Here is a 23,974-nt window from a genome sequence, read left to right as displayed (position 1 = left end):
CCCGCTCTGGGGACAGGCGGTGTCCCCGCCCGGCCCCGCACCCAGGGGGTGGGGGTGGCACATGCCACCCCCCTGCTCTTGTCCCCGCCGTGTGTCCCCGGGGAGGGTTTGGTCCCCGCACGGGGGCGGGGGGAGCGGGCGGGTGGCATCAGGAAGGTGGTGGGTCGACACCCCACCGAAATTGGGCTGAAAAGCTTCCAAAATGCTCCCGGATGGGCCGGGTGGTGGCACAACGCGCCCAGGGTTGGGGGGTGTCCGGTGGTCCCCAATGTCACCATGCCCTGAGTCCCTTGCTCCAGCCCCCCCCCGCCATCCCCACCCCGTCTCCCCACCGCCTCCGCCCCCCCCCCACCAATTCCCTTCTCCCCCTTCCCTGATTCCTCCCGATGCTGAGCTGCCGCCCCACCGCTGTCCCCACCACCCCGGGGGGTGGCATGCCGTGGTGACGGTCTGGCTGTCCCCTCTGGCAACCATGGCTTGGGGGTGGGGGTGTGGGGGGGGTACCTCCGCTTGCCCTGGGCTGGACCACCTCGGGGGCCCGGCGGGCAAGCCGGGATGGAGGGTGCCGAGCCCCAGGGGTTCCCTCCTCCATCCTTGGCGTCACCGGGCGGGACACGGTGCTGGCAAAAGAAAGAGCTTGAAGGGGCTTCACAACCGTGAAAATAATAAATACACCGTCTTCCTCCCGCGCTGCGTCCAACGGCCGTGGTGGCCCTCCCTCCGTCTGTCCCTCCGTCCCTCCGTCCCCGAGAGATCGCTGCTCCTCGGCGCCGGTCACTGCAGGCTCCCAAAGGGCTTGTCATGGAAACAGGCACGAGAAAGGCGAGCGTCCCGGGGGTGGGCCGCAGGGGGAGCGCCGTCCCGCTCCCTACTGCAGCAGCTTCGGTACCTCCACCTGCCGGAGAGGACACCCCGTTAACTGGGGGGAGCAGTGACAGGGGACGCTGGACTGGCCCGGGGACCCTATGCGGACCAGCTGTGGTGGAGCTGGGCCCCTCTCTCCGTTTCTGCCAGGGATGCTCAGCGCTCCGGGGACATCTCTTGGGGACATCCAGGCTGGTTGTCCCCATGCTCCGGCTCGTGGGCAGCCCGGCCAGGGACACAGACCGTCTGGGGCGAGTGACATGTTTCAAGGCAGCGTTGGGTTGATGGTTGAACTCCATGGTCTCAAAGGTCCCTTCCGCCCTAGATGATTCCATGATTCTATGATCATGGTGGGACCAGCGTTGGAGACGCAGCCTCTCCGGCCACCCAGGGGTGCGGGCTCAGCCATGCCAACATGGCATCAAGAGCTCGGTGAGCTGCTGCACACATGGACACCAGTCCACATGGGTGGACCAGCAATGTGACCTCATGGCCAAGAAGGCCAATGGTCTCCTGGGGGGCATTAAGCAGAGCGTGGCCAGTGGGTGGAGGGAGGTCATCCTCGCCCTCTGCTCTGCCCTGGGGAGGCCACAGCTGGAGCACTGGGGCCAGTTCTGGGCTCCACGGTTCCAGAAGGACGGGGAACTGCTGGAGAGAGTCCAGGGGAGGCTACGGAGATGCTGAGGGGATGGAGCATCTCTGTGCTGGGGAAAGGCTGAGAGCCCTGGGGCTGTTCACTGGAGAAGAGCAGGCTGAGAGGGGATCTCAGCAATAGCCAACGGGCCGGGGGCAAGAGGACGGGGCCAGGCTCTTCTCAGTGGTGCCCAGGGACAGGACAAGGGGCAACGGGCACAAACTTGACCATGGGAAGTCCCATCTCAACATGAGGAGGGGCTTCTTCACCCTGAGCGTGGCAGAGCCCTGGCACAGGCTGCCCAAAGAGGTGGGGGAGTCTCCGTCTCTGGAGACATCCCAAACCCCCCCTGGACGCGTTCCTGTGCCACCTGCTCTGGGTGACCCTGCTCTGGCAGGGGGTGGGACTGGGTGATCTCCAGAGGTCCCTTCCCACCCCAGCCAGTCTGGGATTCTGTGGGGGTGTGTGAGCCTTTCTCTCTCCCATTGCTCCTTCTCTGCATGGGGAGCTCCAGGATTCCCATCTCCTGGGGTTACAGGTTAAAGCTGGCCTCTGCCTTGTGTCCCAAACCCTGGAGCCAAACCTGACCCCTGGAACGAGGTGGATCTGCCCACCCCAGGGGCTCTGCCAAGTGATGGATCTGCCCCTTTCACGCTCTTTGCCAGGGGATGTATCTTCTCCTGTTGGATGCTCTGCCAAGGGATGGATCTGTTGACCCCACCTGCCCTGGAAGGGATGGTGCAAAGGATGGATCTGCCCACCCCATGTGCTCATTGAAGGGATGGATCTGCCCCTGCCACATGCTCTGCGCAGGGCTTGGGACCATGGACACCCCACTCCTTACCCTGCACTGGAGAAGGACAGCCCTCACCTCTTCTCTATCCAAGGGACAACAGACGTGACTTGAAATCTCAGCCCCGAGACTGACCCCGTGGGTGGCCCCCACCGCAGGCCCGCACTTGCCTTCTTGAGCTGTTTGAGGTTGCTGGAGCGGATGGCGGCCAGGAGCTGGTCCCGCGAGTTCTTCTCCTGGACCGGCAGCGCCCGGTCTCCCAACTTCCTCTGCGTGGCCGGCGAGAGCGAGTTCCTCAGGTTCTCATTGATCAGCGGCGGGGCGAGCGGAGGAGGAGGTGGGGGCGGCGCGGCGGGTGCCCCCCCTTTCTTGGGAGAGCTTTTGGGGGAAGCCTTGGGGGATGGCTGCGGGGATGGCTTGGGGGACCCCTTCGGCAGGGCTCCGGGCTTGGGCACCTCCAGGAGGTCTTTCTTCTCCCCACGCTCCTGGGCCAGTTTCTGCTCCTGAAGGCGTTTCTGCCTCTGTTTGTCCATGTTTCGGCTCAGCAGGTTGGTGACTGTCATGCGTGGTCCGGCCAGCTCGAAGTGGTAGCCCAGCTTCAGGAGCGTGGTGTTTTCCTTCAGGAGCTTGGCGATCTCCATCTCCGTCTTCCCGCCGCAGATGTGCCGCTGGTTGTGGAAACGCAGCTCCGTCAGCGTGTTGTTCTGCAGCAGCGCCCGGAAAATGGCCAGGATGCCCTTGCCCGTGATGTGGTTGGAGTCCAGGTTGATGCTCGTCAGCACCTTGTTGGACTTCAGCATGATGGCGATGGCGAAGGCCACGTGGTCGTCAGCGCGGGTGTTGGCCAAGGCGAAGAGCTTGACCACCGTGTTGAACTCCAGGGCTTCGGTGAAGCGCACCAGGGTCTCGTTGTTGATGCAGTCCGAGTTGTTCACGTTCACTTCGGTCACCTCGGCGTCGTTGTTCTTCACCTTCTCGATGAGCTCATCGAAAATGCTGGAGGCTTCGTCATCCTTGGCCTGATCCGGGGAGCTGCCGGTGGTGGGCTTGGAGGGGCTGCTCTCGGCCGCTGCCTTGGCCTTCTGTTTCTCCTCCGCTGCCTTTTCTGCCTCCGGCTGGGATTTCTCCTTCTCATCTGCCTTTGATTTTTTCAAAGCTGAACTCTCTTCCTCTTCTTTTTTATCTTTTTCTTTCTTATCTTTTCCCTTTGTGTCTTTGTCTGCCTCTTTCTTTAATCCCGAACTCTTCTCTTCCTCCTTTTTGTCCTTCCCTGTGCCCTTCTTCGACACGGAATCTTTTTCTTCTTCTTTTTTGTCCTTCCCTGTCTCCTTCTTCGCCGCTGAGCCCATTTCTTCCTCCTTTTTATCCTTCCCTGTGTCCTTCTTCAATGATGAGCCCTTCTCCTCTTCCTTTTTATCCTTCCCTGTGTCCTTCTTTAATGCTGAGCCCTTTTCTTCCTCCTTTTTATCCTTCCCTGCGTCCTTCTTTAACACTGAGCCTTTCTCTTCCTCCTTTTTATCCTTCCCTCTGTCCTTCAACGCTGAGCCCTTCTCTTCCTCCTTTTTGTCCTTCCCCATCAGCTTTTTCTCCATGGCCTTGACTTTGTCGTTGATAGCCTTCTCCTCTTTGGTCTTGCTCTCAGCCTCAGCTTTACCTTTGGGCTCTGGTTTCTGAACGCTTTCTTCTTTTTTAGAGTCTTTCCCCACTTTGGTATCTTGTTTGCGGGCCAGGTCTTTGGCAGGAGCTTCCTTTCCCTTTTCTTCTTCATTCTTGGCTCCCTTATTCTTCTCGCTCAATCTGCTTTCCTAACAAGAGAAAAACACTGTGGCGTTACAGGGACAGACGCCTCCGACCCCCAGTCCCGTGGTCACCGGCTCTGCGCCTCTGTCGCACAGGAGCGGCCACGGGGCCCCTCGGGGCAGCACCACAGCTGGGGAAGGTGCGCGGGGAGATGGTCGCAGGAAGGTCTTAGACTACGCCTACGAGGGACAAACTGCCCTAAAACCAGGTATTTATGAGTAAAACCTGGTGAAAGCATCGTGCAGGGTCCCCAGGAGGCCACGGGGAGGTGCACGGGGGACCACGAGGACAGCTAGCGCTGCTCTGTGCCGTCGCAGGGGACAGACCGGCGGCCAGGACTCTTCAGGGAGGTAAGGACCTGCCCCAAATCTGCCCCTAAATGATGGTTTAGCCCTGAATACGGGCCAGAGTCTCCTCCATCTCCCCGGCGTGATTTACCACCGCGTGTTCACGCACTGCCGCCCGCGGTTGCGCTTTGGAAGAGGAAAGTTGAACCCAGCCGAGGTCCCGGGTCCAGAAGAGGGTTCAGCGTCCGAGTTCCCCGAACGCAGGCACAGCCTGCAGGACCCAGGCGTGCTGAGGTCCTGCTGCAGCTCTCCACGGCATCTCCGCTCTCCCTCTGCCTCCAGCCCCTTCCCAAAGGGCTCCAGAGGTCTGCAGGATGCCCTCCTTCATCCCCCTCGGACAGACAACAACCCAACAAGCGGCAGGACGCGTCTCCCTTTGCGCACTGTGCTGTTGGACCCCTTCCTATCACACCTCCGAAAAGTCATCCTCTTTCTAATCGCCTTTTGTTATCCTTTTTTTGATCACCTTTTTAACCAGGGATGCCCGGGTGCTTTCCCAGCTTTCCTAAACGGTTTCCAGCCGGATGCTTTGCCCGATCCGGAGCCCAGCGCGCTTCCCGTGCTGCTCCGGAGGTGTGTGTGCAAGCAGGGGAGCATCCACAGAGGGTGACACGGGTGACACCACTGATCCAGCAGTCACACCCAACCCTGGGCTCTCTGAAATGGGCCTCCTTTTAACATAAGTTTGTATTTTTTTGGCTCCCCGCAGGACACCAAGGAAACCATGGCTTCGTAACGCACGATGTTTCCCCAGCACATCTTCCCGCGGTGTCCAAAGGCATCGCAGGGGGGAAGAGCTGGACTGGGGTTGTCGCGGGGAAAGACGCCGATTTTGCCGCCTGCGTTGGGCAAAGCAGTGTCGCTGCAGCCGGCACCCCCTGCCCCTGGGATGTCCCCGTCCCTCTGTGCCAAGAAGTCACGCAGCACTGCCCCGGACCTCCTGAGTTTCTTATTTTATCGCCAATCCAGCCAAGACGCCCACTCGTTCCTCAGTGGGCCGGCAAACATCGCTTTAGTTTTGTCTGAGTCTTTGCATATGCGCTCCGCTAAAGCAGTTTTGGCCTCTGCTTTTCTGCTCACCGCGATGCCGCTGTGGTGTCCGCGGGACTACGAGGAGCTTAGTCCGGCTTTGGGCTCTCCAACGCGAGGAGACTAGTCTCCAGGCGGCGACTACCTCCTCCGGCATGCAGAGGGATGCAACCCCGAGGCTCGATGCCTATTTTCTTACAGACTACCCCTGGCAGCAAAGGATTTTCCTCTTTCCCTTCATGCTCTAGGGCCATTTGGTCATTTGCCCCTCGTCAGTCAAACCCTCTTTTCACACAATTTTTGGTATTTTTGTCAAGGACCCGAACCTCCCCCACGGCACAGCCTGTCCTGTGCGCCGCTGCTGACCACGGGCACCTCCAGGACACAACAAATGCCTCACTGCAGCCTTCACCCACGGACGACTGAGCTGGGAAGAGCCTCCCATCGGCATCAGTTCGACGCGTTCTGCTTCTGCGACCAAAGCCTTTGACGGCAGCTCGGCGCACGCAGCCTTCCGGCCTGCGGGTTTGTCTTACGGCGCCGGATTCGCTTCCTCGCGTGCCTGGAGAGACGCAGGCACAGGACCAAGGCTTTGTTACAGCCATGCAGTAAGAGCAGGGCACCGGATTCACCTCCCCAAACATCATCTATGAGACACCTCCACTCCCAACAAAGACAAGCCGTCGTTACGCAGAGCCTCTCGCAGCCCAGAAACCCCCCCGCAGCCTGGGCAGCAGGGCGAGGGGGGGATTCTGCCCCTCTGCTCCGCTCTGGGAGACCCCCCTGCAGTGCTGCCTCCAGCGCTGGGGCACCAACAGCAGAAGGACACGGAGCTGTTGGAGCGGGGCCGGAGGAGGCCCCGGAGATGCTGGGAGGGCTGGAGCCCCTCTGCTGTGGGGACAGGCTGAGAGAGCTGGGGGGGTTCAGCCTGGAGAAGAGAAGGCTCCTGGGAGACCTTCCAGCCCCTTCCAGTCCCTAAAGGGGCTCCAGGAAAGCTGGGGAGGGACTCTGGAGCAGGGAGGGGAGCCATGGGATGAGGGGGAAGGGTTTTACACTGAAAGAGGGGAGATTGAGATGAGATATCATGAAGAAATTCATTGCTGTGAGGGCGGTGAGCCCCTGGCCCAGGTTGCCCAGAGAAGCTGTGGCTGCCCCATCCCTGGAGGGGTTCAAGGCCAGGTTGGACGGGGCTTGGAGCAACCTGGGCTGGTGGGAGGTGTCCCTGCCCAGGGCAGGGGGTGGCACTGGCTGGGCTTTAAGGTCCCTTCCCACCCAAACCGTTCTGTGATTCTATTCTATGATTCTACAAGCAGATAACTGGGGACAGATGAACCTCTGACACTGGGACCAAGTTTGCTGTACAGAGGAGGATCCTCCCGTAACGTCTGGGTCTGGGTTTGGCAGTTTGAACCTCAGCAGCAGGGGAGCACACAGCTCCTGCCCCTCGCGGCTCTTCCTGGGTGCCTGGCTTTGGCAGCGCGGCTCGGCGCTGGGTGCCAGCCGGCGCCGTGGGGTGCGTGTCCGTGGGTGAGCAGAGGGTGACGTGCTGGGGCTCTGCGGTTACGTCAGGCTCAGACCTACAGCGGCGGGATTAATCTGGGCGACCTCAGCTCGACCACAGCGACGCTGGTTGCAGGAGGAGGAGGAGAAAGGACCAAGGCGAGGGGGTGGCAGAGCAAATGTCATCTTTACCGGGGGGTCTTTTGGACTTCAGGGAAAGGAGGAAGAAAGATGCCTCTGGGAGATGGGAGATGCAGCTGTGATGCCTTTATGAGCTCCCTGGGTCCTCCCAGGGCTGGGGCCGCACAGGCTGCCCAGAGAGGTGGGGGAGTTTCCATCTCTGGAGACATCCCAAACCCACCTGGACGCGTTCCTGTGCCACCTGCTCTGGGTGACCCTGCTCTGGCAGAGGGTGGGACTGGGTGATCCCCAGAGGTCCCTTCCCACCTCGGCCAGTCTGGGATTCTGCGATTCTGTGGCTTCACCCACTGCCTTGAACCCCCAAATCAGAGTCCAGAGACCCTGATGTGCAGCCAGGGCTGGCCTCCTCCTCCAGACAATGCCCCGGTGTCTTCCCCAGCCCAGGGCCCTGCCGTGTCCATGCCGGGCAGAGAGCGGCTCTGCCGTCCCAGCTCATGGCGCTGCTGGCCCTCGGGGACTGCTTCTTTGTGGAAAGAACTGGCCTGGCTGTGAGCGGGGCAGCCGTGGGGACTGTTTGTACCTGGCGTATAAACAGATGCCATCTGGGACGAGAGGGATGTTTATTTAGTTAAGAGATTTCTTGGCTCCCCCGCGCGGACCTAAACAGGCGACAGAAAGGCATATGCCAGAGCCCCACAGAGCCCGTCCACGCGTCCACACAGCCCCACGCTGCTGCAGACCCCAAGGACCAGGGATGGGGCTCACAGAGGTGCCCCGGTGCCAGCACCCACCTGTCCCAGGGGCTGTGGGGAGCAGGTGATGCCACCTCCTCCGTCACTGAGCCACCAAGATGTGCCCTGTTCCCAGGGCTGGGATGGTGCAAGGATGCCCAGGGACATCCTGAAGCGCCTCGGTGAAGGAAGAGCCATGTCTTCCCTGGCAGGAGGTGTGGGGGGCATGAGGACTCTGCTGCCCCCACACCGATTCCCAACGGTGCCTTCCAAAGGTGGTTGGTGGTGTCCCGGGTCAGAGGTCCCTGCAAGAAGAGACAGTTGCCCCCCAAGGGCTCTGCAGGCCTTCCATGTCCACAGGCTGAGCGCTCCCCCAGTCAGGGCCAGCAGCTTCGTCTCCACACCAAGTTCTCCAAAAAGCCTTCTCCTTCCCAGCTCCAGCTCACACGATTTGGCAGTGGGGAGCCCTGAGTCTCCCCTAACCTCCCTGGGCCACCCAAGACCAACCAAAGCTTTGGCCAGGAATGAGCAAAAAGAAAGGGAGGAAAACCCTGGAGAGAAGGACCTGCATCAGCACCCATGCTTGGAGGAGGCAATGGGTTTCTCCAAACAAGACGAAACCAGAGCAAAATAAGATGCCTAGCAAAGCCCTGCTTAGCAAAGCTGCTGGGAATGTCTTGTTGTCACATTGTTAGTGCTGTTCTCATTAAAGTGTCCATCCACGGAGGTGTTGCCACATGGCTGCGGCGTAGGGCAGGTCTTCGGGAAGGAAGGAACTAGAGCCAGGGAGCAGGATGTAGGAGAGGAGCCGGGGGAAAAGGAGCCAGCTGCGCGCCCGGGCAGGGGAAAAAGGGAAGGCGATGGATGTCCAGAGGAGGCCCCAGAGATGCTGGGAGGGCTGGAGCCCCTCTGCTGGGGGGACAGGCTGAGAGAGCTGGGGGGGTTCAGCCTGGAGAAGAGAAGGCTCCGGGGAGACCTTCCAGCCCCTTCCAGTCCCTCAAGGGGCTCCAGGAAAGCTGGGGAGGGACTCTGGAGTAGGGAGGGGAGCCATGGGACGAGGGGGAAGGGTTTTACACTGAAAGAGGGGAGACTGAGATGAGATATCATGAAGAAATTCCTTGCTGTGAGGGCGGTGAGCCCCTGGCCCAGGGTGCCCAGAGAAGCTGTGGCTGCCCCATCCCTGGAGGGGTTCAAGGCCAGGTTGGACGGGGCTTGGAGCAACCTGGGCTGGTGGGAGGTGTCCCTGCCCAGGGCAGGGGGGGCCACTGGGGGGGCTTTAAGGTCCCTTCCCACCCAAACCATTCCACGGCTCTGTGTACAGTGACCGGCCGCGGATGTTACTGCCACCGCGGGCAGCACTTGCAGGATCACATGCGTCCAGCAAATTTGGGATGCGCTGGAAGGATCCTGCTGCCAAAGAGCCGCAAGTTATTGCAGAAAGTGCTGGCTGGTAGCAAGGGGTAGGAGGTGTTCAAGCTGTTTCATTTAATGCAGAACTGCCTTGATCCTGGCCCCCCGTCCCTGCTGGAGAAGGCCCTCGCCTGGCTCCATCCGCAGCAGCAAGAGGGGAGGAATCAGGAGCAAAAAATTCCAGGCAAGAAATCAGATCCCTGTTTCTAAAACCAAGGGTCACTCTTACCCAACTGCCACTGCCTGCATGAGACTCTCCATCCCTTGGTGGAGATCGGGGACATCTCTAAAGCCAGGTTGGAAGCTGCTCTTGGCCATGCCCAAGGCCACATCTGTGCCCAGGAGGGAGCCTGCCTTCATCCCCTCCTGCCCTTGCACCCACCGCCGGGCTCTCGGTGCGCTCCGCCGCCCCGGCTCCCCTGCAGGTGCCAGCCCCAGGGTGGGGGACACCCAGCCCAGGCTCCGCTCACTGGCGACGGGGCAGAAGTCCTCTCCTCCGGGCTGGAAATGAAGCGTGTTGCTCCGGCTGGAGCTCAGCAGAGGAGCTGCGTGGCAGGATGATGCAGTAGGGGGAAAAGCATCCTCCCCCCCTGCTCTTGAAATCCTGGCTGTCCCCGCGGCCACCAGCGCACCTTCTCCCGCAGCCCAGGCCACCAGCCAGGCTGTCTCCATCTGCAGCGGCCAGCGCCCGCCCTGTCCCCTCTCCATTGCCATCTTGAGTCCTGCCTGCTCGCTCCTCTCCGCCGCGCCGATATATTTACCTTGGATACCTAGAAACCAGTGCCGCTGCACCCCATCCTGTGCCATTCCCTCCGCCGCGAGCACGATTATTAGGGGAATATTTTTACACAGCGTGTCAGACCTTTAAAAATAAGCCTAATGAAAACAGCCTGGTACTTGGCTGATTAATCACCAGTGTTTTGATGAACTGAAATGCCTTCCCGTTTCCTCTAAATAGACTAAAATGAGCATTGCCATTGCTTGTTAGCATTTGTAACCCTCAAACCCACTCAGATGTTTCCTTAAAAGGCAAAGGAGACTGGGAACTTCTTGCCTGGAATCCGAGAGTCCGCAGCACCGCTCCCGATGCTGAGCAAGGGCTGGGGCTGGAGCAGCCGGAGGAGCTGGGGACGGCGGGGAGCGGGGCAGAGGGGCCGCCGAGATCTCCTGGGGATGTGATGGTGGAGCGAGGTTTCTCGCCTCCTGCCCTGAAAGCCCCACAGGTGGTTTGGGGGTAAAAATACGCTGCTTGGGTGGTAGGTATCGATCTGGCTGTTTGCTCAGGATGGTGAACGAGAGACGGTCGCCCCGCCGTGCCCAGAAACAAGTTTCTAAGTGAAAGGGGAATGCACTGGAGAGGAGGAGAGGAGAATTAGAATCATAGAATGATAGAATCATTCATAGAATGTGTTGGGTTGGAAGGGACCTCTAAAGGCCATCTAGTCCAATCCCCCTGCAGTAGCAGGGACATCTTCAACTAGATCAAAGGAGAGGAGAGGAGAGGAGAGGAGAGGAGAGGAGAGGAGAGGAGAGGAGAGGAGAGGAGAGGAGAGGAGAGGAGAGGAGAGGAGAGGAGAGGGAGAGGAGAGGAGAGGAGAGGAGAGGAGAGGAGAGGAGAGGAGAGGAGAGGAGAGGAGAGGAGAGGAGAGGAGAGGAGAGGAGAGGAGAGGAGAGGAGAGGAGAGGAGAGGGAGAGGGAGAGGAGAGGAGAGGGAGAGGAGAGGGAGAGGAGAGGAGAGGAGAGGAGAGGAGAGGAGAGGAGAGGAGAGGAGAGGAGAGGAGAGGAGAGGAGAGGAGAGGAGAGGAGAGGAGAGGAGAGGAGAGGAGAGGGAGAGGAGAGGAGAGGAGAGGAGAGGAGAGGAGAGGAGAGGAGAGGAGAGGAGAGGAGAGGAGAGGAGAGGAGAGGAGAAGAGAGGAGAGGAGAGGAGAGGAGAGGAGAGGAGAGGAGAGGAGAGGAGAGGAGAGGAGAGGAGAGGAGAGGAGAGGGAGAAGAGAGGAGAGGAGAGGAGAGGAGAGGAGAGGAGAGGAGAGGAGAGGGAGAGGAGAGGGAGAGGAGAGGAGAGGAGAGGAGAGGAGAGGAGAGGAGAGGAGAGGAGAGGAGAGGAGAGGAGAGGAGAGGAGAGGAGAGGAGAGGAGAGGAGAGGGAGAGGAGAGGAGAGGAGAGGAGAGGGAGAAGAGAGGAGAGGAGAGGACGGGTTACTCAGGGACTTGCCAATCTGTCCCCCAAGCTGGAGGGAAGGGGCACTCTGTGGCCTGGCTGCTGCTGTTACATCAGTCCCTGGCAGAGGGGACATATGGAAATGCGCTTGTAGAAGAAATGTTTTGTCTTTGGAAGGGGCCAGCTTTCACCAGCCCGCAGTTATTTTCAGAGGCGCGTCCTGGGAAGAGTCCCTCACGGCCCAGACTAGCGGGTGCACGTACTGCCCCACCACGCCGGCCGCGTGCTCGGCTCAGCTACGGAGCAAGATGTGAGGATGGGAGCCTTGGGGGGCACCCGCTGCCGAGCAGCTCCGTGTTGGCTCCCGGGAGCCGTGCCCCATCTGGGTCCGAGGAGGGCTTGGCTGAAAGGGGGAAGCCAGAAGAGTCCAGGACGGCTCCTCCGTGAGGGTCACTGCTGGGGACACCTGGCACGCTGCGCCCCAGGAGGAAACGGGACTGTCAGCAAAAGATCTCAGGGCCAAACCTGCACCTGCAGTTCACGTGCAAATGGCTCCAGAAAGAGTGAACTCAACCCGCAGGCTTGACACCGACTCGGTCTCTAGTGTCACCTGCAGCTTTGGTGGCCTCTGGAAGCCAACTGTGAAATACCATCCCCAGCTGGGAGACATCACCCCCTATGACAGCATCCAGAGCACGAGAGGGGAAGCCTGAGCCAGGATCAGGCCCACCCCAACCATCAGCACCGCTGGAAAATCCAGGGTTAGCTCTGAGGAGGCTGACGGCTCCAGCTGCTGCTCGCTGCGGGTGGCAATGGGGACACGGGCTTCACACACCCCCGAGCAGAGGGGCACGGTCCTCGCCGGCGCGCAGCTGCGGGGATGCCCGTTCTTGAGGAATACGAGGGGGAAACACGGAGAAAAGCAAGAGGCAAATGTCAGCGCCTTCAGAAACCGCCCGCACGCGGAAAGCGCGCCTATTTAGCCGAGTCAGTTGTGCTGCGGGTCCACTTGTAGGCACAAGTCTTGCGCCCACACTCTTGCAAGCACCAAGGGTTTATCACCGCTTGTCACCAAACTGCCCTGCACCCGTTCACGGCCCTCCTAAACCAAGATGCAGATGTGTGCTTAAGGACCCCTGGACCGGCTGAACTTAATTAATCCAGCAATTATTTCAGCCACACGGGGTAACTTCTGCATGTGCACTGGAACCCACCAGAGCCCAGGAGTCTTCTCCTTGCAACTCACCACCTCCCTCCTCTCCAGAAGCTCCACCAGCAGAGCCGTTTTGGCGTGCTGGCTGCTTGGCATGTGGCTTTTGCCACCAACAGAGACTCTCCACCCAGGGCCGTGCTCCTCGCAAACCAACCAGAATCCCTCCGGAGATGTAGTGCTGCGGGATAAAGCCCAGGCCAAGAGATTGTCCCTTTCTCCCAGCCTCTGCTGGGATAACAAATTTCTCTTGCAAGCCAAGAGGACGTTTTCTAGTTCGTCTCTTGGCAGGGCATGGCTTAGGCAACAGTTACCCACCAGCAAAGCTCCATCGGTCCCACACAAATCCTGAGTGACGGTGGGGCTTTTGGAGGTGGGAGAACAGGGAAATGGGGGAGCCCCAGGGGCAAGGGGAGACCTCTGAGAGACAGAGACAGCTCACCATGAAGTGTCGGTCAGCTGGGGGCTCCCAGACCAGACTGGTAAGGGAAGGAAGCTGGGTTTGGTTATTTGAAGTAGGGGGCTTAGGCATGATTACGCATCCATAACTAACGAGCCAATCTGGAATCACTGCCCGAGGGGTTTCAGTCTGTCCGACACATGCTACCAAGTCCTACAAAGGTCTCCAGAGCCACCACGAGACTTTGAGATACAACCCACAGCTCTAACCTTGGGCATCTGCATCTGCTCTGGAGACACCTACCTAGTTGCGTGGGCTCTAAAGGAGCCCCAGTGTCCCCTCGGTCCTGCACAGTCCCCCCAAATCCCAGCCAGAGACTGAGTGAGGCGCCAGCATCCCACCACCCCTCGGTGTGACCGCGGGTGAGGGGGGCTGAGGAGGCTGGGCACAAGCCACGTGAGAGCTCCCAGGGGACAGGGACATCCCCCAAGACTGTCCCACCGCACGGAGAAGTCCCTCGAGGTGGCCAGCAGGCAAAGGCAGGTTGTTCTGCACTTGGCGTTCCTGGGTATTTGGGTACCCGTTGCCATTATGCTCCAGGCATGCGAGAGGGTTGCTGGAGCCAAGCTAAACCACAACAAGCTGGCCAAGTTGCTCCTTCCCTCCGTTGCTCCGCCAGTTTTGAGTAACTCGGGGACAACTCAGAGCCAAGGACATTCCTGAAAAAAATGCTGTGTCCTTGGCCGAGTCCTGAGAGCTACTAAACCTGGATTTCCAGAGGCCACCGGAGGAAGCGGGACCGCGTGGCTTCTGCGGACCCTGCTTGCCCAGGACAGCCGAGTCCAGGTCTACATGACACCCACCCACTCACAAGGGGATCTGGCACGGTTTTACCTGCAGCAGCGCCAGGACAACCCTCCCGGTCCTGCGCAAAGAGCAAACACCGTGGGCCGGCGCCGTGAGATGCCCTGCTCGCAGCCCCCGCACGCCCCCGCAGAGCTCTGGTCCGGACGGGCTCCTGGTAGGACCATTCCCAGGCAGCACCGAGTTTCTCCCTTGGCACGTTTGGATTTTTTTGGCATGAAGCAAGGGTGAAAGGGCCTCGGCTTCCAGCACGGGGACACACGCAGACCTAGCGTGAACCCCCAGGCTCTATGTGCTAAAGCCCAGAGCGATGTAAACAACTTCTTGCCCTGTCCCGCCTCAGCTATAACTCTGTTATTTTAACGAGGAGCTCAGTTATTCCCCTTCCCTTCTGCTCGGACCCTTCTGACCCCAAATATCACTGTTTCTTTGCACTTCCCAGGCCAATGTTTTTGAAAACATCCTCCTCCTGAGATGCAGCGCTGCTCTCCAGAGACTGGACAACTTCTGGCCCTGACTTTTGTCTTGCTTTGCCTTCATTGCCGAATTAAGGCTGATAACAAACATTTCAACTGGGTTTCCTTTAATAGAATAGCTCCAGCCCTTCCACAGCGACACGCAGCCCTTTCCCAGCAAGCCCTTAAAGCGCTCGATGCTCTGCAAATGGAAACTTTTGCTTCTCTAACAAAATCTGGGTTTAGAAGTCGGGGGTTTTCGCCTCTATCCATCGTATTCCCAAGCCCCTTCTCCTGGCACTGCCATGGCTGAACTGCATATTCCCAAGACGAGACCTTTTCTCTGATGGCCTCCTCCTCGGCAGAGGTTGCCAAGGGCAGCGAGCCTCAGTGATTGACACCACGACCACCTCAAGGCTGGATTTCTGCCCGGCGCACTTTCTGTGGGCAGCCCACAAAGAGCGTTCCTCAGATTTTGAGGAACAGCAGAACTGCAATTCAGCCCTAGCGAGCCTTAAATCCTATCTCCCGTCCTCCTTGAGAAGCAGGACTCCGGTTCCCAGCCTCCTGGGACTACGCGGGAAACATCTCCAGGCCCCTTGCTCTCTCATGGGTCATCAGTCAGGCCATGGGACCACCACAGACAGCCCACGGCATCACCGGTGGCCGCGGGCACCCAGTGCGGGAGGATGAATCAAGGTCTTCGAAGCAGGTGAGATGAGCCGCAGCCCCAGGTGCCTACCTGCCCAAATCAGCGAGCTAGGTTGCCGCTCCAACCTCTTAAATAGCTCATGAGAAAGAGGAGCACTGGCTCCTTGGGCTCCTACACCACGTGGGAGCTGTAGCCAGACACAGCACTTGATGAGATAAAGCGGGGCGTGCCAGGAGTCACGATCTCTAGTTCGTAGAAACTGAAGATTTTCCCTGAAAGGAAGCAAACGGCAGCTCCCTTTCTGCTGCGGGCAGCTCTCCGTGGCTGTGCCGGGTGCCGGTTCCCACGCTGACCGTGCCCACCGTCTGCCGTGGTCCCCCCTGCCAGGAGGCAGGACCACTGGGAGCCCTTGGCAGCACCCGGCAGGTCTCGGCATAAAATCCGACCCAAATATCTCGGCCCTGGGCTGCACAACGGGCAGCAGACACCACAACACCTCCGTGACCCTGGGCTGTCACCTCTCCTCTCCCATTTCTGCAGCTCTTGTTCCTGTCTTCAACCTTGTTTGCACCACGCTCTGGGCAGAGGACAGGGCCGAGCAGGACTCGTGTCACCTCGCGGTGCGGCTGGTCCAACGCCGTCGCCGCCGTCTGCCTCACGGCTTCAAAACAAAGAGCCCTGGAGCCTCCCTCCCCTGCGCGGCTCGATCCTCTCGCTCCCATTCGTCCTGCCATTCCCACCACGGCAAAGGGTGGGCTGGAGTGACACCAACCCGCTAATCCCAGCGTCCTGCTGGGAGCTGAGTCACGGAGACCGTTTTAGCACGCAAGTGATGTCATAACGCTGCGAAAGAAAGCGATAACGTAAAGGACCCCCAGCTCTTTTTCCTCCTCCTGGTGACTATTATCAGCTCAACATAAAATAAACCTCCTGGGCAGCGCGGCCCATATAAGCTAAACACTCCAAGCATTTCCATGGATTTATCTGCATCCCAGTTGTGGTTTATGTAAATATAGAAGTCGGCTTTTTACTCTTTTTTTTTTTTTTTTCTCAGACTGACTAGAAATTCAGCTTTTTTTCCCCACTTGTGCCCTTAGAATGGACTGTGTATCTCCCAGACAGAGTGTGTGCCTTCGGCGCGACCGATGAGTCGCCCGGGAACGCTTTGTGCCGTCACTCGTCCCAGTCACAGCAAAACAAGGTTTCTGCCACGATCCCAACGGCGTTACAAAAGCACCGATCTGGCCGTGAGGTTCCTTCTTGCCCCCTTGGCTCGGAAACGCAGCTCCAACCTGGGTGCGTTGCCACCTCACTGGCTTCAGCCGTTCTCCACACTGCAGATCCTTCAGCTATCTGTCACGGGATGGGGTCCTGCTTCTCGTTCCGCCTTGGAGGTCTGTTTTATCGTCTGTTGCCAGCTGACAGCTCTCGCTTCTGATGCTCGTCCTCCTCGTTACAGGCTTGGGAGGTTTTCAGAAATGAAGAACGAAACATCGGAGGCGCAGGCAACGGCAATTTTCACTTCTGAACGAGGACAGGTGACAATAACAGGGCTCTCCTGGGCAGGCTGTTCTGCAGCAGGCTGGAGAGGCCACAAAGCAGAGACCATCCGCGGTCTTTTAGGACCAAACGGGAATTACTCGATACCTTCGGTTTCCTTCAAAATGTGGGGAGCGTTTTGGATACCCCTGGCTGTCGTAACGCAAAGACCGGGGAGCCGCCAGCTCCATTCCCAGCCTGTGTGCTGGTGGAAGGACCCACACCTTCGTCCTCTGCCCGCCCCAGTGTGGGCCGGGTGCTGCTGGAGAAGCACCAGGAGAAAGGATGCCCCAGTGAAACCCAGCACTTACACCTCTTTGGAGGCCAGGAGCTGGGCAGAACATGTAGAACATGAGGAGCGGCTGAGGGCGCTGGGGGTGTTCAGCCTGGAGAAAAGGAGGCTGAGGGGAGACCTTCTCGCTCCCTACAACTGCCTGAAAAGAGGGTGTCGCCAAGGGGGGCTTGGGCTCTTCTCCCAAGGAACTGGCCATGGGACAAAAGGAAACAGCCTCAAGTTGCACCAAGGGAGGTTTAGGATGGATATTAGGAAAAAATTCTTCACCCAAAGGGCTGTCAAGCATTGGAACAGGCTGCCCAGGGACATGGTGGAATCGCCATCCCTGGAGGGATTTAAAAGCCGGGCAGACGCGGTGCTGAGGGACATGGGGTAGTGGTAGTTTGGGTGGTGTTGGGTTGATGTTTGGACTCAATGATCTTAAATTTCCCTTTCAGTCTAGACAATTCTATGATTCTATGTTCTGCTGCGGGAAAAGCAGGCACCCAGACCTCTGAAGACCTGCCCAGAACATGGTTAAAAGAAAGGCAAGAGCTGGGAATTGGTGAAGATTCTTGGAAGAGAGAAGGAACAGTCTTGGCGTATCGACAGAACTGGTTGATAAACAGAACAGCAGAGTTTAAATACATACGTGTTAGTCACAGACTGGTAAGATGCTTCAGGAATGATACAACCGCTTCTTTTCCCTTGTTTGCAATTTCCCTTGAGTCTGTCCCAGCTATTTAAATGTGGAGCTTGTTTTTCCTCCAGGCACCTTCACGAAAAGATGACGGGCTTTGAGCACCGATAAGAAATTTAAATACCAACTCGTTTTTCCGTGGTGTTGTAAGAAGGGCTCGGTGGCAGGGATTGTCACTTTTCACGGTACGTCCCTCCACGTACAGCCACCAGTAAGTGGATTAAATACCACCCAGCAGCAAGTGCCAACCCCAGTAAGTTAAAAAGGAAGGCAGGACTTTTTACAAGACCTTTCCAAGGAGTTTTGTAATCCTCATCCGTGGCAATAAAACCTGCTGCCCTCTGGCATCAGCATCCTTCAAACATGCTGCATTTGGATGAAGTAAACTCCCTTCCGGGTCACTGCTTTTCCCACTGCATCAAAACCCGGCCATGAGGAACGTTGTCCCACCGCTCGCTGTCAGCTGTGTGCAGCCCACGGCCAAGAGCGCTTGGGGACACAAGGATGTCCCCAGGAGCTCTGGGCCAGGCAAAGCAGGGATAAGGACGCACGGACCTGGAACAGGAGGGTGTCCTGCCTGCGCGGGGGGAACGAGAAGAGGAAAGGTGTTGGAAGACACTTGTCTAAGCCAGCTCAGCTTCTCCTGCAGGAAGGGTGTTCAGCCGTCAGGAGACAAAAAGACAGGGAGCGTCTGCACTGCGCAGAGCTGGCCCTGGCTGTGCACATCTGCCCTGGCATCCAGTGTCTCCTACTCAGAGCCTTCTCCTCCACGGAGCTGCTCCCACGGCTTACGTGGAAAGAGGGATCCACTATGTGTTGCCAAAAGAAATGGTTTTGTGGCCCTGGAATGAATCCCCTCCAGTCGTAGGATAATATCCCCGCATGCAATTCCCCTGCGTTTTCCCAGCCATCCCCGCTTGAAGCAGCAGGAAATCAGTGCAGCCCTGTTGGGAGGCAGGACTGGGGACTCTGATGGGACCGGGACATCCATGTGGCCTTTCCTTACAGGCAACGTTGAGGGAAGACGGCTCCATCCACTCCCAGGGAAGGCGGTGGAGCTGGAGAAGGAGAGCACAAGGAGGAGCTGCCTCTGCCATTGGGTGCTCAGCATTTTGGAGCCACCAGGGGCCTTGCGGTGAGGGCAGGTGGGAATCCATGGAGAGCCAGGAACAGCAGCGGGTGGATTTTGTGGCATGCTTTGAAAAGCAAAACCTCCTGCTATGGATACGGCAACTGCTAAGGAGCCCTCGTTCGCCCAACCCCCTGGCCCCATGGCACGCGTGGTTCACAGGGAACGGGGGTCCTTCCCACGGGGCAGCTCTTCTCAGCCAGGTCCCTCCCAGCAAAAGTACCCCTGCGGGGGTTTAGAGTGACCAAACGCCAATGGGAAAGATGGGGGTATGTCCGGGATGTGTATCGTAGTGCTGTATGCATAGGTACGTGCTTTGTAAAGAAGATGTCACCAACAGCAGAGGCCAAAACCAGACTAGATCTCACAAACCCACCTCCTCATACGGCTCAGCTGCCACAGAAACCCGTCCACCAGAGACACGTGAGCCCCCGGCACAGACAGCTTTGCCTCTTCTGAAGAGAAATCCCAGGCACGGTACAAAGATTTCAAGCGATAGCTGCGCCCCCCTGCCCGTAAATCGTCCTTCGGCTAATGCCGCTGCTTCAACTTTACAGCACGTTTCTACCCTGAATTTCTCTCTCGTTATGTCTTTGCCCGCTGAAGAGCCACGAGCTATTGGAAACCGTCTCGTCATTTATCTGCTCGTGAATATTAGTTTACCTTTGGCTCCCGCGACAACATGGACCTACAAGAAGGCCTTGTTGAGCGCATCCGAAGAGACGCGCTGTCCCAAGCCCCACTGTTGAACCGGGGTATGCTTTCACTCGCTAGCAATACAAAATGAAGATGAATTAATTAATGCCTGCATCACCAAGACGTGAATTTGGCTCCCCGGCGCAGAGAAGTTAGGGCAAAGCTCACGGCTATTTTGGGCTGTTTATAAACTGCTTCCTAGTTACCCAAGTTTGCCCTTTTCATCACTAAGAAGACATGCTATTATGTAGTTACAATATTTCTAAATATACCCACTCCTCGCGAGATTGAGAAGGGAATGGGGGTGCCCGGAGCCAGTCCGAGAACAGAGCAACGTCTGCAAGAAGAGCCGTGAGGCGGGCACAAACTCAACCTTTCCCTTTAAAATACCTTATTTTGCGCTTCGGAGCAATTCCCGCACATCCCAGCTAACAGCCAACGTCCCACCAGCCGCTGCACAACGAGGGGGCAAAGGAGGGAGGGAAGAACAGGAGGGAAGAGGAAAAATAGGTGTGGAGAGAGGAGAGCAGCCGCGCGGGTCAGCGTGGCCCCGGTCCCGGCGGGCTGCGGGAGCTGGAGGGGCCGTGGCACGGCGGGGGCTGCCACCCAGCCACCTCCCAGCTTTGCAAAATGAGTTTTAGCAATAACGACACAGCCCGAGGCGCCGCTGCGGAGCTGGGCTGGCAAATCCCTCGTATTTTCTGTCCTCGGTGCCTTCATGCAAGGCAACTGCGGACCTGTAAGCTCTCTGCGGTTCAAGGACAAGAATCTAACCTCCTGTCCCTCCCCACGGAAGAGACATCACAGACGCAGCATAACATCTTCCAGATGTCCAGAGGGCCAGTCCCGCTGGAAGGACCTCCCATTCCTTCCCTGCCCTCGTGCCCGCGCTTCCCTTCCACGCTCACGAGTCTGCCTCTCGCTCGCAAAGGTTTTGCTCGATGGATTCAATGAGGGATGCCGGGCGCTGCGTGGGTTTGCGATGCACGATGCTGGGAGCCATCCAGGGAGAGGGGCAGGGAGGGACACGGCCGGGGCAATGCCACCCCCGTGGGTGTGCAGCCACAACGCCGGTGTTGGCAGGCACAAGTGCTTCGCTGCCTGCTGCGACGCGAAATCCACTGATAAGAGAGAGGGATTTGTCATCAGAGGCCTGAGTGCTCTGAGCAGACGGGTGAGCGCTCGGGAGGTGCCTGGGATGCTCCGGGTGGCTCCGTGTTCTCATTCCATCCTGCAGCAAAACACAGCCCTGTGGTTCCTTGGGTGGAGGGGATCATCGGCTTCCTGGGCTGGTTGCTGTGATTGCTTCTGTGGTCCAGTGATCCCGTCCCACCCTTTCCTATGCCATGCCATGCCATCCCACCCCATCCCATCCCATCCCGTCGTCGTGCCCCACGGTGGAGCAAAGGCCCTGCTCCACCACCGGCATGTGCTGACCTGCCAGCGCTGCGAGCTGGCATTTTCTCGGTGCTAATCCCAGGTCCTAACAATGCCAAGGAGGAAGGGGCGGAGGATATTTTTTTCTTGGCCTCCAGGGATTGAAATAGAAGAAGAAAGTCAGTTCTGCTATATCTAGTTACTGCAACGCAATCTAACCGGGCCGGTTTCACTGACAAATTTGACCGGCTGCCAACTTGCTTTGTCTTCCACGGCCCGACGCTACCGAGGTTCGAAGGAGAGCACAACGAGCGCTTTTCTCAGGACCTCCGTGTCCTCCATCGCTGCCCTCCCCGCCGGCCGGAGCTCTACACCCTCTCCCGAGCACCTCTCCTCCCCGTGCCATCCCCTGCCGCCATCCCGAGTCCTCTCCCGCAGCACAGACACGCACACACCCCCCCACACGCAGCTTCCAAATAACGTAGTGTTTAACCAGCCAATTTCCCAGTTTTCCAATTTCCTCCCTTTCTCCTGATCACGGACACTTCCCTGTCCCGATTCCCACTCGGCTCCTCATCTTCCCACGGCGAAAAACACAATAGCATCACTACCGATGCCGAACGCGAGTTCCCCCCTCCCCGGCCTGAAAAAAGCAGCTTTTTCAGTGCCAGCCGGGCACTGCGAGCCGGGACCACCTGCAAACCAGTGCAAACCCCTGCGGCGTCACTGGGATAACTGGTCCCACACGACACCACTTCTCTTTCCCGACGGGTTTGTCCTGCAGCGCCTGCAGTTCCCCACCGCGGGGGAGATTTTTCCGCCCGCTCGCTGGTGGGAAAACAAACCCAGCGCTCTGGCGGCGCGGGGCACGGCGCTTTCTGTCCCCCGGCCCACGCCAAACGCCACATATAGAAGGTGAAGGCTGTGAGTGCCTCGTCCTCCCAGCCAGACGAAAGCTCCCAGCTTGGAGAGGGGTGGGGGGAACTATTTAACCCCTTGTTCAGGTCTCCAGAATAAACCTTCATTTATTTCTCCTATAGCTGCGATTTTCATCTCTTTCTCTCTGTTTTCCCCCAGGACCCAGTCAGGAGAGGACCCTCCTGGAATACACATCCATAAAGAGCTGTTTCCAAGTGCTCACGGGCCAGTTAGAGCTCGGTTACTCAGCTGGGAGGTCCAGGTTCCTGCTGGGTGAGCTGGAATAGGTAAGGAATCGGAGCCGCAGGGGTATCCACATAATCCTCTGCTCTGCTTACGCTGCTGATCCTCCCCAGCCCCGTCCTGTCCCGGCAGACGCGAATCCAGCCTGGGCTATGAAATCTGCCCGCGACTCCACAGATAAATAGCCGAAGAGTCTCCTTCTTTCACCCTCTGGCTCAGCCTAGTGAAAAACTAGGGAAACCAAACGCTTCCCAGCCTCCCACGCACGGGGCACATACCAAATATTCTCAGTGCAGAGGTTAATAAACGTTAGAGAGAAGCGGGACTGGCTCCCACTGAGGCAAAAAGATGAGAGGGATGGGCATGAAGCTTTCTCGCTGAAAGCAAGCTATTAAAGGATTTGCCAGGGGCAAAGGAGGAGATAAATGTACTCAAATCAAAACAAAAGAATTAATTTTAACCGAGCAACAAATATGAAACAAACGGTTTGGGGCAAAACCTGCTTCTCGGGGTGATTTCCACAAAGCAGCGAACTTTTTTTTTGTTTGTTTTTTTTTTTTATTCCACAAGAACCAGAGAGAGTTGAAGCTTTTGCACAAGCGGAACTGAAGGGACTGACAGGCCGCAGCTCTTCAAAGGAAAAAAAAAAAAAAAAGAAAAAAAAAAGGCGGGGGGGGGGGGAAGGAAAAAGAAACGCAGCCTGTGGGATCGCTGTCACTGCACCGGCCCCTCCGGCCGCCTTTAGAGCAAAGGCAGAGAGAAAATCCCTGGCACTGGCACAGGATTTGGCTTTGCGCGTAACACCAGGATTTCAAGAAATACCCCGTTCCCTCCCGGAGTGCCTGGACGAGCTCCTGCCTGGCTCCTCCGGCCTCTACACGACAGCTATTCCTCTTTAACGGGCACGGCAGCCTTTTCTCGGGGTTCGTGTTTTCCATCTCGTCCCCCACAACAGCCCAGCGGGGTTCCCAGGTGTTGCCCCCGCATTCCTCACAAAACCAGCTCAAGCGCGGGGAGATGTGACTTACGTCTATCGACTGCTCCCTCTGAAGACGTTTCCTGGTCTCCTTTTCGCAGTGATTGAGCATGGCGTCGCAGTTTTGCGGGCCAGGCGGGGAATTTTCAGTTTGGTTCTTCTGACCGGGCTCCAGAGGGATGCTTCCATCCGTATCCACCACATCCAGCTCCTTTTCCAGCTCTTCCATCTCCTCCGGAGACAGAGTAGACAACAAACTGTCAATATCTGGATCTTCACTAACTTGTCGCCGATATTTGGCCACTTTGGACATCTTGGCTCGCTGGCGAGACACGGTTGCGGTTGTGTGTGGTACCCAAGGAAGGAGAAAAAACAGAAGCCGAAGCTCCACCACTGCTTCCCCCAGCGGCAGCAGGTGCTGAAGTGTTAAATCTCAGCAGCTCTCAATCCCTGCAGCCCGGGATATAGTAGTTATAAAGAGGGGACACCCCTCGGTCCAAGAGTTGGCCAATAACAGGATCCAGCCGCGATTCGGGTGCTGGGAAGCCAATGGAGCCCAGCGGGAGGCGGGGAATGGTGCTATCAGAGGAGCCTGAAACCCGAGGACATTCCAGGGAACCATGCAGAGCTGCATGACCAAATTTAGTCCGGAGCATTTAGCCTTTTAAAGGCAATGGGCCAACCTAGTGAGAAAACATGCAAAAATGCACAAGCTGGCAGGCTGGGGATCTGGGGGTGGGGAGGCAGAGCCCTAGCACGTGCCCATCGGTGCCGGAGGGCTACTAAAGAGGTCAGCGTGGCTCCGAAGATATGGGGTGTCTTCTCCGTTACAGGAGGGGAGAGTTTCTGCTGTGACAGTGACAGCTCTTGGCTGAAATCGGCAATGAAGGGCCCAACCAGGGGAAAGTTTTCATCTTTAACCCGCTGCCCTCCCGGATCCGTGCGGTTAGCCAAAGCGCACAGCCCTTCGGGAAAGAGGTGGCCGGTGGTTATGTTCCTGGTGCCGACCGGTTTCTTTACGAAGGATGTGCAAAGTCGGGCGCTTTTGAAGCGGGGAGGAAGGAGGCAGCGAGTGCCAGCCCAGCCCGGGGCCGGCTCCTCGCTCGGCAGAGCCTGACCCCAGCGCCGTCCCTGG

The 23,974-nt window shown here is 58.1% G+C and overlaps 1 protein-coding gene across 1 annotated transcript; it reads right to left on the bottom strand.

Annotated features, from left to right (window-relative positions):
• Positions 1-367: 367 nt before the first annotated feature.
• On the bottom strand, positions 368-23,464 carry LMOD1 (leiomodin 1). The gene is made up of 3 exons (XM_063356709.1): positions 22,892-23,464; positions 2,462-4,096; positions 368-895 (listed from the first exon to the last, which is right to left on the bottom strand). Exons 1-3 carry the CDS (start codon positions 23,150-23,152, stop codon positions 869-871), a joined length of 1,923 nt encoding a protein of 640 aa, XP_063212779.1. The 5' UTR covers positions 23,153-23,464; the 3' UTR covers positions 368-868.
• Positions 23,465-23,974: the final 510 nt, after the last annotated feature.

Source organism: Chroicocephalus ridibundus, chromosome 20 (genome assembly GCF_963924245.1).
Source record: "Chroicocephalus ridibundus chromosome 20, bChrRid1.1, whole genome shotgun sequence".
Taxonomy (NCBI): domain Eukaryota; kingdom Metazoa; phylum Chordata; class Aves; order Charadriiformes; family Laridae; genus Chroicocephalus; species Chroicocephalus ridibundus.
Note: the sequence above shows the minus strand (reverse complement) of the source record. Positions and strands in the feature narration are given on the sequence as shown.

Coding starts and splice junctions, on each gene's coding strand:
- LMOD1 (XM_063356709.1), bottom strand. CDS start 23,152: ATGTCCAAAGTGGCCAAATATCGGCGACAAGTTAGTGAAGATCCAGAT. Junction 4,097..22,891: donor AGAGGGAGCAGTCGATAGAC/GTAAGTCACATC, acceptor TTCTCTTGTTAG/GAAAGCAGATTGAGCGAGAA. Junction 896..2,461: donor ACCTCAAACAGCTCAAGAAG/GCAAGTGCGGGC, acceptor CCTCTCCGGCAG/GTGGAGGTACCGAAGCTGCT.